At 35.7% G+C, this 19,259-nt stretch overlaps 1 protein-coding gene across 8 annotated transcripts; it reads left to right on the top strand.

The window, feature by feature from the left end:
• Positions 1 to 1,068: 1,068 nt before the first annotated feature.
• LOC110722244 (transcription factor LHW-like) lies at positions 1,069 to 10,958 on the top strand. 8 transcript variants are annotated; one of them, XM_021901517.1, is made up of 11 exons: positions 1,093 to 1,405; positions 3,690 to 4,093; positions 4,556 to 4,735; positions 6,936 to 7,029; positions 7,139 to 7,183; positions 7,638 to 7,697; positions 8,346 to 9,683; positions 9,763 to 9,864; positions 10,246 to 10,335; positions 10,446 to 10,568; positions 10,657 to 10,958. In XM_021901517.1, exons 2-11 carry the CDS (start codon positions 3,993 to 3,995, stop codon positions 10,750 to 10,752), a joined length of 2,229 nt encoding a protein of 742 aa, XP_021757209.1. In that variant the 5' UTR covers positions 1,093 to 1,405; positions 3,690 to 3,992; the 3' UTR covers positions 10,753 to 10,958. The 8 variants fall into 8 exon arrangements, 6 of the variants coding, with proteins under 6 accessions (XP_021757211.1, XP_021757213.1, XP_021757212.1 ...); XM_021901515.1 differs by having other exon boundaries at positions 1,095 to 1,405; positions 4,517 to 4,735; XM_021901516.1 differs by having other exon boundaries at positions 1,096 to 1,405; positions 4,517 to 4,735; positions 7,142 to 7,183.
• Positions 10,959 to 19,259: the final 8,301 nt, after the last annotated feature.

Genomic DNA, 19,259 nt, shown 5'->3' with positions numbered 1-19,259 from the left:
AAGGTCCAGGCAAAAAACGCGAAAAGAACATGTAGCAGTTTTTTAAAGAACATAAAGTTGTTTTGTAAAGAACATATGACTGTTTTGTAAAGAACATCTAATTTTATGTTTTTTTATACATCTAAAGAACATCCCTAATATTTATAAAGAACATGAAAATATTATGTAATGAACATGATTTATGTATATTCACCATAATTTAAACAAAAAAAAAATCAAAGAACATTTCACAATAAGTAATTAACATTATATCACAAATAAAAGTACATTACACTGACAATTAAAGAACATGAACATATGTTCTTTTCACTCTTTTTTAATATAAATATGTTCTTTTTACTTTAGATATGTGTTCATTACTTTTTAATAGTATGTTCTTTTCATTACAACAGTATGTTCTTTACATGTGTGTAATATGTTCTTTTCGCGAAACGGCTGTACGATGCAAGGTACCAACGCCTGTAGGAACCACACATTGAAAATAATAAAAGAAGATGTTTAATGTTTATTTTAGCCATAAGGGCTACATATAATTTTACCCTTATACGAGTAATAATGTCTATGCTTTTAAGTATGTGTTTTAGCTGCAATCTAATAATATGGAGTATATCAAAATTGCATATTAACATGTAACTAGTATATATTCTAATTTGCTGGTCTAATGTTAGTTTAAAACCGAGACATTGCTTACATAGGGTTTTTTTTTTATTATTATTATTTTTTTTTCTATTCAAGACTCCGATCAATCCAAACATCAATTTTTACATAAAACACTAGAAAATAAGGAAAATACGTAAATGAATAGAATCCTTCACCTTCAAATCTCCTCAATAACATTATAATTTAAGACAAGAATAACCAAATGAGCCAAGCATTAAGTTTGGAGTATAAAACATGAAATAGTACTCCGTAGTAGGTTGATATCTTCTCAGCTTCCATATTGAAAAATACAATACTCTATTACAAAATCAACCAAAGACAATACTCTAATTATACAAATTCAACAAAGGACAAAAAGTAAGTGGACAAATTAAGTGTACCACAGCTCATCACTAAATTAAAAAACCTTAATAGATCTGTCAACTTTACGTCACACCAAATTATTAATTATATTAAACCCCAAAACAGAAAAATTAATACAAATAAGCGGCGACTTGCAACCGAGATACCTCTATTAGTAAATCAAAAAACATTATTTCTCTTTATAAATCCACCAAATATATTTCATCAATTTATTCATCTTCTAATCTCTAATTTTCCCTCTCTAAATTGATCGATATTTTTCTTTTTTAATTTCTAGTAATCGAATATAAATCTTTGTGGAATAAATTGAAGATGAAGGGCTATTGACTAACAACATTTATGCATGTCTTTGATATTCAGACATCTAGATTCTCCAAGCCCGGTAATATTTCTGTTTTCGACCATCCCTTGTTTAAGCGTTTGTTATTTGCATATATTACGTCATATAAACATTAAATATATTTCTTAAAGTTGTACTATATGAATATTTGAAACTATATATGCTGTCTTTGGTTGTTAATTATTTATTTATTTATTTTTCTTTTTTACTTTACTTTCATATATAGACTATGCATGTTTAATTAAGATTTTCAATAATGTTTAACTTTGTAGATGATGAGTACTTCCTAGTTTTATTCAGCTCGCTTTGCCTTAATTAGTTATGCTTAAAGGTAGTTTAATTTGTTGTAATAAAGGGTAAGTTCTTGATGTATGTAAGCTAAGGGAGAAGTTGTAAGAGACATCGTGTGCGTTTCATGACAAAAATTGATAGATTAATGTTGATTTTGTATCTAAATCAAATAAGTATATACTTGTAATATTTTGATGTATTAAAATCAAAGTCAAAGATTGATGAAAATTTTTGCAAACTTCAACCTTAGGCAAAAGTAATAAGACATTTACAATAAAAAATAAGCTGGATCATGATCATTGTGTGTGAGATCTGAATGTAATTTTAATATTTACTTGCATTACTTCAACCTATAATAATTAGTAATAATGCAATTGTTGATGAATGTAGTTTTTATTATTTTTACTATGTATTAGAATTGAAGATGAAATTGTTGATGTAAGATGATAAAATTAACTCACCACATATTAAACTTCTTTCTCTATCCCCTCTTTTTCACCCGGCTAGGGAGTAAATGACATGATGACATAATAATTACATACAATATACTTTTCCTAAAAAAAAAAAATTACACACAATATACTACCCCTGTTTTTTTTAGTTAATAGATTATTGTTAACTTTAGCACTATTCACAGACTTTTCTTAGATCATATTTAGTGTTTTATACATAATGAAAGATATAGACATATATTTATGTGGGATCTTGTTAGATTCACCAAGATATATATTTTTAAAATATCATCTTTTCATAATTTTTTTGATTCTCTGTAATTACATATATCAATGATTGAATTTGTACACTGATAAACATGACTAATAATAAAAGGAAAATTTGTGTAAAACTACCCGGAAGATATGGTGTTTTGTAAAGAACTACCCATTTTTTTTTTATATATGTTTACAACTACCTGGAAGATGGAAAACGTTTGGATATCACTACCCAATAATAACGTTTTCTGTCCATTTTACACGTTAGTGGGGCCCACTTTTAACCTTTCCCACCCAATTTACTCCCCCCACCTACCTTTTCTCTCTCCTCTTTTATTTCCCTCCATTATTACTCCACCCTCTTCCTTCATTCTCTTCTTTTACTCTCCTCAATTGACCTTCAAATTCTCCCAAGACTTCCGGTAAAATCAATTTGAAAATTTTGCATCCTCTTCTACCAAATGCAGCATCATAGAATTTATAAGCCAAAAATCTTCTCACAGAGTTTTTTGTAGTCCACGACGACGTCTCCAATTTTGGTGGAATGCCACAATTGCACTTGTTTGGATGATATTGCATAGAGAAGTGGTATAATGAACTCGACATCCTACCAATTACCATGTCAATTAGTAATATAAAGTACTTAAAAATGCTTCACAACTCAATCTGTAACCCAAAATAACCCAAATCAAAGACTCAATTGAATTCCTAAACCCTAAAAATAAAAACCCCCAAATTTGATTGAACTCATAAACCCTAATTTGAATCAGAAATTTAAAGCCTAATTCTTTAAATTGCATTCTTCTAAAACTTGTAAACAAATGCGAAAAACAATTAATTAGTACAAAATTGTGAAAGATTACCTAAATTTGTGTTCACTTGCTTGAATTCTTGAATCTAAATTTTTCAGTGAGAAGGGGGGAAAATTAAGAAGGAATTGAAGAGGAGAAAGAAAAGGTAGTTGGGGGGAGTAAATTGGGTGGGAAAGGTTAAAAGTGGGCCCCACTAACGTGTAAAATGGACGGAAAACGTTATTGGGTAGTGCTAACCAAACGTTTTCAATCTTCCGGGTAGTTGTAAACAATTTTTAAAAAAATGGGTAGTTTTTCACAAAACACCCTATCTTCCGGATAGTTCTACACAAATTACTATCATGTTACGTACTTATTCTTCAATTCATGCATAATGTCCTTTTAGATGCGAGGATTTTCAATTATTTATTAATAATCTTGAATGTACAATGTACAATTTACAATTCTTACAACTGAACGTACATGGAAAATTGCCTTTAGGTGCTAATTGTTGTCACGATCTTGTTTGCGCAGATCATTTTGCGAGTGAAGATTGTTACATGTGGTACGTATAACACAAAGTTTTTTATGAACAACAAATTAAATGGCAAATTGCTTGATGAAAAAAGTGAGTTAAACTTAGCAATGTGCTGGTTGCTTCTTGGGATGTGGCCATTGCTAAAAAGAAGGGCAAGTTTTCGAGTTCGACAAGCCGGAGGAGCTTCATACAGTGGTAGCTAACGAAGATTATATAACTTAGAAAGTGTTGCAATATATTGGTCAGTTCAATTTTGTTTTAAGAAATCATAACTTTTATAATACGACTAATCTTGGCTGATGGAAACTGTTGCCTTAAGGCAATTGCTTAAAAATCTCTGCATTAGTTCTCAATGGAGCTATGCTGTGTTTTGGAAGCTTCAACAAGTAGAAAACTACAAGTAAGATATTCTTTCGTTTTTGGTCATATAATATTATTATATTAATCCCCACCTCTAATTAATCACTTGATGTTCTAAAAAAGTTGTCATTTTCTCAAAAATTTAATATGTACTCTGCTATATAATGGAAATTTGATGATTTTACAAGGGATATAAAGTAGCATTGTTACATATGCTATATATTGTTACACATGCAAGTTTTGGGTATTATTTGTGAGATATAAAATTTTTCAAAAATTACAACGGATGTAGTATGTAGAATTGTTGAGACCTTTAGAAAGGTCAATAGACGTTAACACTATACACGTATCGGATTGAATATATGGAATAGTCTTTGCTAAATGTTTGATAGGTTGTAATGATTGTTGGATATAAACATAGTTGTTCACCATGTATACACTAAAACTTGATTATTTTCAATAGGGTATTGACCTGTGAAGATGTGTATTGCGACTCCGATAGGTCGTTACAGCAACCATGTCTATCAAGCAATCCTAATAACTCATCAAGTCAAGAAGACATACAAAGTTTTGGATATGAAGCAATAAACATTTGTGATGGTGTACAATCCTTGGGAGTAGGATATCCTATTGAATTTGCAGTTGCTGATATGTCATGTTGTCAATATTTGCTAGGAGAGGGGTATGATCTCTCTTACACTATTTGATTTATTTCGGAAGAATGGAATAATTATGAATTTATGATTATTATGATGGGGTGTTTGTTCGTTTGAATATGGAGATCAACTATTCAACTAGACTATATATATATAGAGTTAGCCAAGCAACAACTTTAGTGATTACTCAACTTAAAAGTGAGGTTTGTAGTTAATTGCTAATTAAAAATGAAATTTTGATTTTTACCACCTCCAAAACACCACTTATTTGCTTTTACCACCTCTATAAAAATTAAAAAAAAGTTTTATTTTACCAGCACATAAAAAAAAAATGAAAATTGGCATTTACCACCAATCCGGGCCAACTAACGGATTATGTCTATAAATCCGTTAGTAGGGCCTATCATGTCCACGAGTTACCATATTATTGGGTTTTATGGTGACTCGTGGACATGTTAGGCACCACTAACGGATATAGACGGAATCCGTTAGTTGGCCGTGATAAGTGTTAAAAGCTAACTTTTATTTTTTTATATATGGTGGTAAAATAAAACTTTTTTTTTTATAGAGATGGTAAAAGCAAATTTTTCGTTTATTGCATGTGGTAAAAGTCAAAATAAAATAAAACGAATTTTAAGTGGTCATGTGCACGTGATTTTTTATTTTTTTTGGGCAGAAAAAAGTCAAATGGCTAAAATCTGGTCAAAACACCACACGTCCACAGCCCAAATATGATAAAAAGGACCCACCTTTTTTTTTTTTTTTTTTTTTTATAAAAAAGACCTTCGCAACAAAAACATCTACATAAAATTATCTTTTGAGACAGATTTTCGTTAATGGTGTTAAAATATTTTTTCCATTATGTCACAAGCATATTGAACAAGGATATGATGAATAACTATTAGCTAGTAACTAGAGCTGTCAGTTTCTGACCCAAACCGTTAAACTCGACTGTTTCGAACCGATCCGAAAAGGAACTGAACTGTTTAAAACCCGTTTTTTGGAAACCGAAAACTGACCCGACCCAATTTTTTCCAAACCGTTACTGAACTAAACCGAATTTGTGCAAACCGTTACTAACCCGACCCGTTATCAAGCCAAACCGTTACAATCCGAAACTGAAAGCAACCCAAACCGATTACGTTTAAACCCGATAGTAACCCGACCCGTTTTAAACCGAAAACCGTTAAAACCCGATAAAAATCCGATAAACCTAAATCGTTCCAACCCGTAACCCGTTGTGACCGAACCGGTTATAATCCGTAACCCGTTGTGACCGAACCGTTTACGACCCGTAGCCCGTTATGACCAAACCGTTTAAAACCCGTAACCCGTTATGATTGAGTCATTTACAACCTGTTACCCAATATGTTTATGATCTAATCTGTTTCAACCCACTACTCGATAAACCCAACTTATTTATGACTTGACTTGATTATAACATGACTCGTTCCTACCCATTATCTGACTAATTCGACTCGATAATCATCCGACTCAATTTTAACCCGATATGATTTTGATTAGAAACCCGTTTCAAATTGGGTAAACTCGTTTTCAAACCAACCAAGTTCAATCTAAACCGATTATAACCGAAACAATAATGGTTGGACCCGATTTCACCCGATCTATTTTGAACCGAAACCCATTTTCGAACCGACCTAGTTAAACCCAAACTGATTATGACCCGAACCAATTACGACCCATCCTGATTAAGACCCGAACTGTTTTTAACCGAAACCCACATTAAATGGGCTAAACCCGTTTTCAAACCGACCCAGTTCAACCCAAATTGATTATGACCCGAACCGACTAGAACCCGACCTGATAAGGACCCGATCCGAATAGAAACTGCAATTAAAAAAACCAAACCGAACTGACCCGATAATTTTCAAAACCGACCCGCTTATTATTTCAATCCGTTATAAACCGACCCGTTATAACCCGAAACTGATAAACCCAACACAAACCCGAACTGTTTAACCGAATTGACACCCCTACTAGTAACACAATAATTTAAGTTTCCAATCACAAATTATAACACAACACTATCAAAGACATATATTCTCTAATTCCATAACTCCCAATCTCACGTACCAATCAACGCCGTGAAGACTTTATTTTAATTGATGTAGTTATAACTACAAATTGGCTCCGTCAAAAAAAAAAAAAAAAAAAAATGGCGTGCTTGACAATAATTGTAATTTGCTTGAATCTTATATTAATCAGGATGGTGGGAAGAGTGGCATTCGCAGAGAGTGATTTCTGGATCTATTCAGATGACATTCAATCAATTCAGCTCAATTCCAACTTAGGGGCCGGGGTGAGTTTGACCTTATGTTTTAAGTTGCATCATAAATTTAATTTTCCTAAACTAATGCTTTTTTTTTTTTTTTTTTTTTTTTTTTTTTTTTTTTTTTTTTTTTTTAAAGCAGTACTCTGATGATTGGCTTCTTCCCATTGCAGCAGGAATAAAGGTGAGTTGATTCCATCATACAAAAATGATGTTATAATATCCATCTCACATTAGAGTATACGAGTAATTATCAAGCTCACATTCAATTGTGCTTGAATTAAACGTGTTAATCTGATTTTGACTCAAGTTAAAATTAACACAAATTTGATTTCATTTTAGCATTTTACTAATATATCAAATTAAATCTCAACAATAACTAATAATGAAAATTTTGAATACTCATTGCACGAGTGCACGACCCGTCTATTTTATATGACATGAACTAAACTGAATTCATCCCCGTGGCAAGACTCATCAATTTTTTTTTTTTTTTTTTTTTTTTTGGTGCAAATGAGGGGCACCCATCAATTCTATATGACCTGAACTAATTTGAGCCAACACTAACAACCTGCTTGCCAAGGTGCATCAATTATCTAGGAGACATTTTGCTCACTTGTTTGCTTATTTTTGTGCAGACAACTTTACTAGCACCTTTGTTACCATATGGAGTTTTGCAATTGGGCTCATTTGAAAAGGTGACTGATCAATAACCTTGTTAATATTCAAAAATATTCGCATTAGGTATATAGTATTGGGACAATATTGCTCCTATTATAAGTTAAATAAAGGTACAAATGCATATGTTGAAGAATAAATAGTGCTTATGTATCTATACGACTATGCATGTATACATATATGAATCACTTTAGTACTTTTGCATGTGTTGAAAAACAAATGGGCTTTTATGGGATGCTATGCAATTCAATTACAGTTCACATTCTTCACATGTAACTTGTGTTTGAAACCGATCGAACAACACAAACCTCTAGATGAACAAAAAAAATACACAAAGTAATATCCTTTTTAAGCCCATATTTACTTGTCACATCGTCTCAACCTCCTATAAGGCTATATTTAGGTTATTAGATAATCGGCTTAGCTTACTTGACTAATGGTCATGTTTCGTCTAGATACTAATTCTAAAACAACCTGGAGATTACTTCTCATGCTGCTTTCTCTGCTACTTGTATGAAGTTTGGCATCTCATTGGTAGATTTATGATGTTTCATTGGAAGATTTTGATTCAAACTTGTTTTTTGTAATTTAGATTTTAGTATCCTTGTTCACCAATCACTTGTACGAAAGTATGAAGCTTATACCTTTTGTTTCTAATAACTGATTAGGTTGATGAAAATCTAGCCGTATGTGCTGATATTAGAGATAGATTCTTCACTCATACCTACATGACAAACATCGCGTTGCCTAGTTATGCTGATGATCTTCTTCTTTGTTCGTCGATTCTGATGGCTGAACCAGAAAACAACGATGAATCATCTTTCACTTACAACAACCTGCAAAGTATGGAATATGAGGATATTAATATAATTCATGATGCAGAATTCATAGAAAACGATTTCCCAGCCACTTATGATCAACTTGTTCCTTTAATGGAGGATAATTTTCTCGAGCTTGAGGAAATTTCCTGTATTATTGATGATCAGAACATGATTTATCCATACTTGAATACCAATATTGAACCAATTACAAGCGAACTTCTTAGCACTGATACACCATATGCAACAACAATGTGGATGTTTTCTTGCCATGAAGAAGATTTTAATGATGCTAGAGTATCTGAAGACTTGTCTGGTGGAATATGTTCTGATTCTGTCCACAAACAAGTGAGATGTCCGTCTGCAGTTGGATTCAGAGTAGATCATACTGACTGCAGAAATCTCGACAATTTCCTAAGAGATTGTGTGCTACCAGAAGAGGCAGCAGAAATGTGGATGTTTCCTAGACATGAAGAAGAATTTGATGATGCTAGAGTCTCAGCAAAAACATGTGTTCAGAGATGTTCTGATTCCGTTCTCAGAGAATTAGAATTTTCTCTGACAGTAGAATCCGGAGTAGGCCTCAGTAGCAGCAGAAATCTCAGCGTTTTTCCTAGAGACTGTGAACTACAAGCAGCGATTCTTCAGCCAGATTTTATAATGTATGATGAGTACGATTATAGGCACTCAGAATGCACAAACAAGGAAAATGTGTACTCTCAGGAAGGATTTTGTTTTTCAGCAGTGGAATCGTGTGGACTAGTTGATGAACGTGGTAAACAAGAACATCTGTTGGCAGATGTGGTTGCTACTTCAGTTAATAATTCCTATGACAGTACTAGTTTTAATCGCTGTGAAACTAGTAAATCATCTGTAACCTCATTGGCAGAGACGACTCCTGATACCATCTCAGTACCAGAAGAGTGCAACACTATGTCAGACAACCAAACCATGTTTGGTATGACTTCAGCCCCCTCATTGGAGAGCTTAGAAAGTGCAGCAGTTGCAGATAAGCAACAACTCGAACGTGCTTCTAAGTTGCTTGACGATAAGAATCTCAAGAAGCCCAAACACAGCAGGGGCAAGAAGGAGAAACCAAAGAGTAATGATAGACCGAGGCCAAGAGATAGACAACTTATTCAAGATCGACTCAAGGTGTTGCGCAAATTAGTCCCAGATGGTACAAATGTCAGTAGCTCTAGTAAAATAACTTACTACTTTTTTCTAATTTGTCCTGTAAAATTCACCATAGTTTTTTTTGCTTCAGAGTAGCATTGATGGACTGCTAGACCAAACTGCAAAGCATATGATGTTCTTAAAAAGCGTGACAGAACGAGCAGAGAAAATGAAACAATTCATAAGTCAAGAGGTACATGAACTCTTAAAACTACTACTACTAGTCTACTACTATACATGCCTTTTGATTTCAAGAAAATCCTATTTGTATGTATCTTCGAAACTACTGTAACACTTTGAGCAGGGTACAGAAACTACCATATACTCACATGTGTTACAATTAGCAAGTTTTGTTATCCTTCAAAGCAACGATTGCTCGTGACAAGTGGAATTTTAATTTGGAATCGGATGTGAAGAGGCCGGAGGAGTGATGCTTGATCCAAGGCTAAAAAAACTACCTGCTGAGGCTGCTATCCTGCTGATTTCGCAAATATAAGCTTCTTCTCTTGGCCCTGTATCCTTCAAAGAACATAAAATTTCCAACAATATAATGACATTTTTCAACTTTCTGCAGGATAATGTTTCTTTAGAAGGTGGAAATGACTTCAAAGCATGCCCTATTATTGTAAAAGATTTGGAACATCCTAGTCAGTTTCAGATACAGGTATATGCTTGTTATTATCCTTTTACTGAACTTCGAATCATCCAAAAAAACTGGTATGAATTAGAAATTAACTAAACTAAATTGGGTTTTCTATATAACTTGTTGAACAGATGATCTGCAATGATGAAGGAGCCTTCTTTGAGATAGCAGAAGTAATGCACAAATTAAAACTGACCATCTTGAAAGGGGCTATGGAAAATCGTCGTAACAAATGGGCAAGCTTCATAGTTGAAGTACTATACGTTACTTTATAGTTGTTATATTATGCATCAATTACTTACAATCTTTTCTTACTAAACAATCGCGGTATATTGGTTACAGGCTTCAAAGGGGTTTAACAAATTGGACATATTCTGGCCTCTAATGCGAATAATACAGCAAAATGGTAACTGGATGACAGACCAACTGTGTCCTTAAATATGTATTCCTTTTCGGCGTTGGCTAAGAATTGAAGTGGCAATGAAGGAGAACATGATAGAATGATATCTATGTTTTTTACAAGAACTCAAACTTCGTGATCAACAGTGAAAGAAAGCTGTTATTATGTACAATAAGTTAATAAGTTTGTATCTACCAAGCTATGTTTTGAGGTCTTAATACAACATTATTTTCACTCAGCTTCACTAATTGGATGCATAATCGTCGTTTGTTTGTTTAGTTATTCGTCTTTTGGTTAAGTAGTCGATAATTAGTGTTGTGCGACAGCGGAAGCAAAGGTCGAAAACAAACAAGAAAACAATAAAGAAATTCAATGCAAACAATAAGAACAACACCAAGAATTTACGTGGTTCACTATCGATGTGATAGCTACGTCCACGGGCACCGAGATCGAATGATTTCACTATAAACTGCAAAGATTACAAAGATGATTCTTGTATTTCTCAAGAACGGCTCTCACTCTGTCTCTCTTTTAACCCTAATACTAATATTAGGGAGGTTTTATATTAATCCCTAAAATAAAAGATACTTGGGCAAAAAGATAACATAAAAGATAACTTTAAATCGTAAAATCCGCGTCTCCGCATTTTTCCTTCTCCGCCCGGTCAGACCGGGCAAGGTCTGCCCGATCGGGCGCGAGAAGAAAACTCCATACGAATGCTTCAACGTATCCAACCCCCACCGCCCGGTCAGACCGGGCAAGGTCTGCCCGATCGGGCGAAGGCTCGCCCGGTCGGGCGAAGGCTCGCCCGGTCGGGCGCGAGAGCAGCTTCTTCAACGAATTTGCCAGGCACCTCTTCTTCTTCCGCCCGGTCAGACCGGGCAATGTCCGCCCGATCGGGCGGACAAAGCTACGAAGTACGAGTCACCTAATATACTTATCAACAATCTCCACCTTGACGAGAACTCGTAGTCAGCAAACGACCCCATCAAGACATAGTGAAAAAAACATCTCAAGCCAAACCCGATGCAGGACTCATGCATAAGCCATACATCCCGATAAGTCTTCAACCAAGACCCATCACATACTCGTCTCCAAGTATAACAACTCATAATGCTCCACCTGCATCACAAGCCCCGGGCAAGCTCCACCTTAATGCCAACACACCTACACCAGGAGCTCCCCAACTTCGCCCCTCAGGGCCTACTACATCACGTAGTAATCAATATTTAACAAGTCTAAGCAATGTTTAAACTTGCTAAACGGAACAGGCTTAGTGAAGAAATCAGCCGGGTTGTCAGCAGTCCCAATCTTCTTCACCTTAATCCTCTTGTCAGTACGCAAGAAATGATACCTGACATCAATGTGCTTCGTCCGATCATGGTGTACTTGATCTTTAGCTAAGCAAATCGCACTTAGACTATCACAATATACTGTAGCAAAATCCTGTGCAATACCCAGTTCACCTACTAGGCCTTTGAGCCAAATAGACTCCTTAGCTGCAGAAGTTAAAGCCATATACTCAGCTTCAGTAGTTGACAACGTAACTGATGACTGCAATGTAGACTTCCAACTAACCACAGAACCACCCAAAGTGAACACATAACCAGTCACAGACCTCCTGGTATCCACATCAGCTGCATAATCAGAATCACTGTACCCAGTGACCAAGCATTCCTTATCATTCCCGTACACAAGACCAATATCAGCTGTCCCTCTCAGGTAGCGAAAAATCCTTTTCACCCCTTGCCAGTGTTCCCTCCCAGGTCGAGCCATAAACCTGCTTACAACACTAACAGCATGCGCAATATCCGGCCTAGTACAGACCATAGCATACATCAAACAACCAACCGCGTTTGCATATGGAACTCTAGACATATAAGACAACTCCTCCTCTGATTGAGGTGACATAGACAAAGACAACTTACAACTAACAGTAGTTGGCGTACTTATAGGCTTCGATTTTTCCATCCCAAAACGAGACAGAATCTTTTCAATGTAGCTTTTCTGAGTCAAGAAAAGCTTACCTCTAGCCCGATCCCTGTAGATCTCCATACCCAAAATCTTCCTAGCTGCACCCAAGTCTTTCATGTCAAACTCCGAGTTAAGCATCTCCTTTAATCTAGCAATATCAGATTTATTCTTTGTGGCAACCAACATGTCATCAACATATAACAAAAGATAAATCATGGAACCATTATCCAGCTTACTATGATACACACAGCAATCATATGAATTCCTGTCAAAACCTTGTGAAACCATAAAAGAATCAAACCTTTTGTACCACTGTCGGGGGGATTGCTTAAGTCCATACAATGACTTTAGCAATCTGCAGGCATAGTGTTCCTTTCCAGGAACTTCGAATCCTTCGGGCTGCTTCATCAGAATCTCCTCCTCCAAATCGCCATGAAGGAAAGCCGTTTTAACATCCAACTGCTCCAGCTCAAGATCAAAATGTGCTACAATTGACAATAACACACGGATAGAAGTATGTCGAACCACAGGTGAGAATATCTCAACAAAGTCAACCCCTTCTACCTGACTGAACCCCTTAGCAACTAGCCTAGCCTTAAAACGTATTTGCTCAGTTTCCGACAACCCTTCTTTCTTCTTGTAAATCCATTTACAACCCACAAGCTTCCTCCCTTCCGGTACCTTTACCAGTTCCCACACTCTGTTCTTGTAAAGAGACTGCATCTCTTCACCCATTGCGGCAAGCCATTGCGCAGACTCACTACAACTAATTGCTTGTTTATATGTGGCAGGTTCAAATGACTCTACATCATCAGCTACACTCAATGCATAACCTGTCATCGCATCAACACAGCAATTTCTTCCCTCCATCTCTTCAATCAATCTAACAGGCTTCTTGATAACTCGTTTAGGCATCTCAAGAATGGTGTCAGGTTGACTAGATGACCCCTGATTAGATTGCTCCACCTCATCCCCAGAGTTAGAATGAGTAGGAGTAATCTCAGGTTCAGGAGTACCCGGCACTGAAACATCAGCATCATCATCAATATATTGTACCCGAGGTAAATCAGCAATGGTAGACTGATGTACCTCAAGTACCCCATCTGTCTGTAATAAATTGTCTCCTTCCCTTCTCAAATCTGAAATCTCTGCATTTTTAATTGAATACATGGTGTTTTCATCGAAAGTAACATCCCTACTAAGAATGACCCGACCCTCCGAAGGTGAAAAAATTCTAAACCCCTTCACACCATCCCCGTACCCAACAAAACACCCCTTCTTGGCTCGTGGATCCAGCTTACCCTCAATAACATGATAATAAGCAACACAACCAAAAATCTTCAAATTCGAAAAATTAGGCAACTTACCACTCCAGATCTCAAACGGAATCTTGGAATCAATTCCAGAATGAGGACCCCTATTAATGACATAACAAGCTGTTAACACAGCTTCACTCCAGTACCTCCTCCCAAGCCCTGCATTAGAGAGCATGCATCGGACTCTCTCTAGCAGTGTCTGATTAACCCGTTCTGCTACACCGTTCTGCTGTGGTGTCTTCCTGACAGTATGATGCCGACCTATACCCTCATCTGCACAGAACTGATTAAACTCGTCTTTGCAAAACTCTAGCCCATTGTCCGTTCGTAGCTTCTTGATCTTCCTTCCTTGTCGATTTTCCACCAAAGCTTTCCATTGCTTGAAAACTTTGGAGGCCTCATCCTTTGACTTAAGCAACCTAAGCCATGTGTATCGGGACTTGTCATCAACAAATGACACAAAATAGTGGTAACCTCCCATACCTTCAACTCTAGATGGACCCCAGCAATCTGAATGGATGTAATCGAGCACTGCATCAGTAATGTGAGCACCCTTGCTGAACTTTGACCTGTGTTTCTTACCAAACACACAATGCTCACAAAATTCAAGGTTGGCAACCTTGACCCCGGATAGAAGACCCCTCTTGGACAATAGCTGCATCCCCTTCTCCCCCATATGACCAAGCCTCATGTGCCAAATCTTAGTCATCTCCTGGTGAGATACAGATGCGCAAACCGCAGAACTAGGCAGTGTAACACCCTCAAAAACATAGAGGGTGTTCCTTTTGATACCCTTAAGTACCAACTCAGAACCTCTGAAAATACACAACTCCCCATCTGAAAACACACCATTGTACCCCAATTCATCCAGGGTACCCAATGAAATCAGATTCTTTCCTAAAGCAGGAACATGCCGTACATTAGTCAAAGTTAACCTCCGCCCATCAACAGTCCTCAACCTCATGGAACCAATACCTGTGACCTTACATGGAGCATTGTTACCGACTATAACCATACCCCCATTGCGAGGTTCATATGTATCAAACCAATCTCGACGTGGACACATATGGAACGAACACCCCGAATCTAGAACCCAGTTATCAGATAAATCATCAGACCTAGCAGAACTGACTAATGCTAAATCTTCCTCTGAATTATAGCTCTCATTCGGTTTCTCTTCAACTACAGCAGCCTGGGACTTGTTTTTCCTCACCGGACAATTATTCCTAAAGTGACCCGGTTCTTTACAGTAATAACATGTTTTAGTAGTAGTTTTACTAGATCCATCCTTGCCGTTTCCAGCACCCGACCCAGCATTGTTCCCCTTGTTAAACCCCTTATTCTTTTTAGACTTTCCGGACTTAACAAACAACCCACTACCATTATCCCCATTATCACTCGTAGCTTTCATTCTGAGTTCCCTAGTATGAAGTGCTGCCTTCACTTCTTCTAAGGTTATAGAATCCTTACCAACAACAAAAGACTCTACAAAATTCTCAAAGCTAGACGGTAGAGATACAAGTAAAATCAACGCAGCATCCTCATCATCAATTTTAACATCTAAATTACGTAAATCAAGCAAAATAGAGTTAAGTTTTTCTAGATGTTCCCGTAAGGAAGTACCTGACTGCATCCGGAGGCTAAACAACCGCTGTTTCAGTAATAATTTGTTGGTCAACGACTTAGTCATATACAATGACTCCAGCTTCAGCCACAATCCAGCCGCCGTTTCCTGATCAGCCACCTCCGTGATGATTTGATCATCAAGACTAAGTAATATGGTAGAGTGTGCCTTCTCTTCCATAACTTCTAACTGCGAGTCAGTCGGTCCGTCTCCTGACTCCGAAGTAGTACTCTTTGGAGCCAACGGACGCCATATCTGCTGTTGTTTTAACAGAGCCTTCATCTTAATTTGCCATAGCCCGAAACTATTTTTCCCGGTAAACTTCTCAATTCTTATTGTTGAATCTCCTGCCATTGTTATCTTCAAGAAACTATCCAAGGATTGAACCTGAGCTCTGATACCAATTGTTGTGCGACAGCGGAAGCAAAGGTCGAAAACAAACAAGAAAACAATAAAGAAATTCAATGCAAACAATAAGAACAACACCAAGAATTTACGTGGTTCACTATCGATGTGATAGCTACGTCCACGGGCACCGAGATCGAATGATTTCACTATAAACTGCAAAGATTACAAAGATGATTCTTGTATTTCTCAAGAACGGCTCTCACTCTGTCTCTCTTTTAACCCTAATACTAATATTAGGGAGGTTTTATATTAATCCCTAAAATAAAAGATACTTGGGCAAAAAGATAACATAAAAGATAACTTTAAATCGTAAAATCCGCGTCTCCGCATTTTTCCTTCTCCGCCCGGTCAGACCGGGCAAGGTCTGCCCGATCGGGCGCGAGAAGAAAACTCCATACGAATGCTTCAACGTATCCAACCCCCACCGCCCGGTCAGACCGGGCAAGGTCTGCCCGATCGGGCGAAGGCTCGCCCGGTCGGGCGAAGGCTCGCCCGGTCGGGCGCGAGAGCAGCTTCTTCAACGAATTTGCCAGGCACCTCTTCTTCTTCCGCCCGGTCAGACCGGGCAATGTCCGCCCGATCGGGCGGACAAAGCTACGAAGTACGAGTCACCTAATATACTTATCAACAATTAGTGTGTCAATGCTTAGGTTGAAGGTGTAGTTAGCGGGACAAAAGGCGGTCTTAAGGAAGGAGCAAGATTGTATAAACGTCTGGCATGTCTAAATTTCAAGGCAAATGTATTATTCCGTATTAGCCGCATTTGATATATACTTTGGACATAGGATTTACATCTGTACATTTAGTAATCTCGAAAATTAGTAAACAATTTGGGACGAGCTGAGTGTAAGATTGTTGAACAAGTAGAAAATATAAGTCTTGTTCATTATATTTCCAAATATTGTTTTCAAAGATAAAAATGAAAAAAAAAAAAATAAATAAATAAAGTTTTTAGTGAAATATTTTTATAAAGGATTATGAAATATATACAGTTAGTACTAGCTACTTATAAACAATTGATGCATTTCCTACATTGGTAGTCTATGACTCTATATTGATTTAGAACTGCGTGATAAATGGGATGTTTGGCATTTAGCTAGCCAAGCTTTTCATTAGCTTTGACTTTTTGATGAGTTGGTCAAACAACCAAAATTTTTTAACACAAACAGGCAAACTATATTACATTAGGGCTCCATAAAAATTCAAAGGACCACATGAGTATTTTTACTCAAACTATTACGCATCAGTGGACTTCAAACCAAATCAAAGCTAACTGATGAAGTTCTTATTAAAGCAATTGTTAAAACAAAAAAAAATATATTACATTTGGATATGGTCAAACAACCAAAATAAGTTTTGCCTGAATTGAAAAGCTACTAAGAGTAGCTTTTGGGTCTCAAGCGTAACTTTTACACTATGTTTGATAGAGAGAAATGGAGGGGGTGCATCCTCCCTTGTTTGAAAATCTAATGTAAGGAGGGAAAAGGATGGATCCATTTTCCTTCCACTTTTAATAAATCAAATCCCTCCATTGTTAAAGAGATTTGAAAGGAAAACGGAGGTCTTCTTCTCCCTCCCCTCACCTCCCTTTCCCTTCTCTTTTTTTCCTTCCCCTCCCTTAGCTTTCTCTTCACTGTGGTTATCCAAACATAGTGATTAATTTAATTGATACAAAGTTGGTGATCAAGTGACATATGTCATGTAGGTCAACGCTGAATCAGAGATTAGATCCTACAGCTTAAAAAAGAAATTAAAAATAAAATTGTTATGTTCTTACAAGTACTTAGTACTCGTCCCTAAAAACATAAAAGTAATTAGTACTCATGTAATAGTAACTCTAATAGTTGTAGCTAAGGACTAGTTTGCCATTTTGTAAAAGACCCTAGCTACTAACTTGACCATTGATTCTAAAAAATAAAACTAGCTTAGGCAAGATAATTTGCTTGAGGAAAAATTTCATTCGTAAAAATTTAAAAAAAAAAAAAAAGAGCTCATGGTGGAAAAATATGGAACATAGATCAGAATGAGTAATTAGTAATTATTACTCGTTTACTCGTATTAGTTAAATGTTAATTACTTCTTTATATATATATATATATATATATATATATATATATATATATATATATATATATATATATATATATATATGTGTGTAAATAACATGTCTTTAAAAGTATTTTTGGTAGAGAGGATCATATTAAGCCTGGCCCAATTTTGGTTGGTAGGAATTTTTTACCTAATGTCTGGTCAGGCCCAACTCGACCCTTTTTTTCAAAAAAAAAAAAAAAAAAAAATCCCCACAGGCCTTGGACATGCATTTTTAAGCCTTTTATTTTATTTAGCCTAGCTAAAAAAAACTGCTAAGCTTGATCCAATTTTGCGGGTTTTGGGCAAGTATTTTTTACTCGAACCTAGGTGCTACCCGGCTTGACCAAGTGAGTTGAATTTTTTTACCCTGGAACCACCCCAACCTGCCATTTGATCGCCTCTATAGCTCTACTTTTTGTATACCTATAGTCAGCAACTAATAACAAATTTTACCAATCTTATTTAAAATCAAACAATAATCAAACAACCAGTAGAAACAATCAATGCAAACAGTCACTCAAACTAAAAGCTAATAACCAACCGCCAATTACTAGCCTAAATCATGTATCGATTAGTGTAATTAATGTTTAATTTCACTAAATATTTACACTTTCAAATTTTTGTATGCAACCTTTAGGGTTGTATTACTTATATGTATCATTTTCGTTTTTAAAATTAATAAAAATATGTAGTAAATAATTTATAATATACTTATAAACTAGAACAGATAATTATATTTTTTTATAGATTCCAATTCAAATAAAAATATTGTATAATATTAATTCAATATATATATACTTTAGAAAAAAAAAAAAAAAAAAAAAAAAAAAAAAAAAAAAAAAAAAAACTCTGTAACTTATAATATGTTGTTTGCTTCATATCAATCATAAGCATAAAAAATTACATTAACATTGTGCAAAAGAAAAATGAAAAGAAATTGTACAAAAAGAGTATATAAAAAACTGAAAATCAAATTGAATCCTAACAATGAAATCAAACAAGATTAAGGGTCTGTTCTCTTCAGCTTATTTTCACTTTAGTTCAATTCAGATTTAATAAGTTCAGTTCAGTTCAGCATAGTTCAGTTTTTATCTTAATTTCCTTCTTTTATAAAATATTCAGTTTAGCTAAG

Source organism: Chenopodium quinoa, unplaced genomic scaffold (genome assembly GCF_001683475.1).
Source record: "Chenopodium quinoa cultivar QQ74 unplaced genomic scaffold, ASM168347v1, whole genome shotgun sequence".
In the NCBI taxonomy this organism is placed as follows: domain Eukaryota; kingdom Viridiplantae; phylum Streptophyta; class Magnoliopsida; order Caryophyllales; family Amaranthaceae; genus Chenopodium; species Chenopodium quinoa.
The sequence above is the reverse complement of the archived record's forward strand: the minus strand, read 5'-3'. Positions and strand labels throughout refer to the sequence as shown.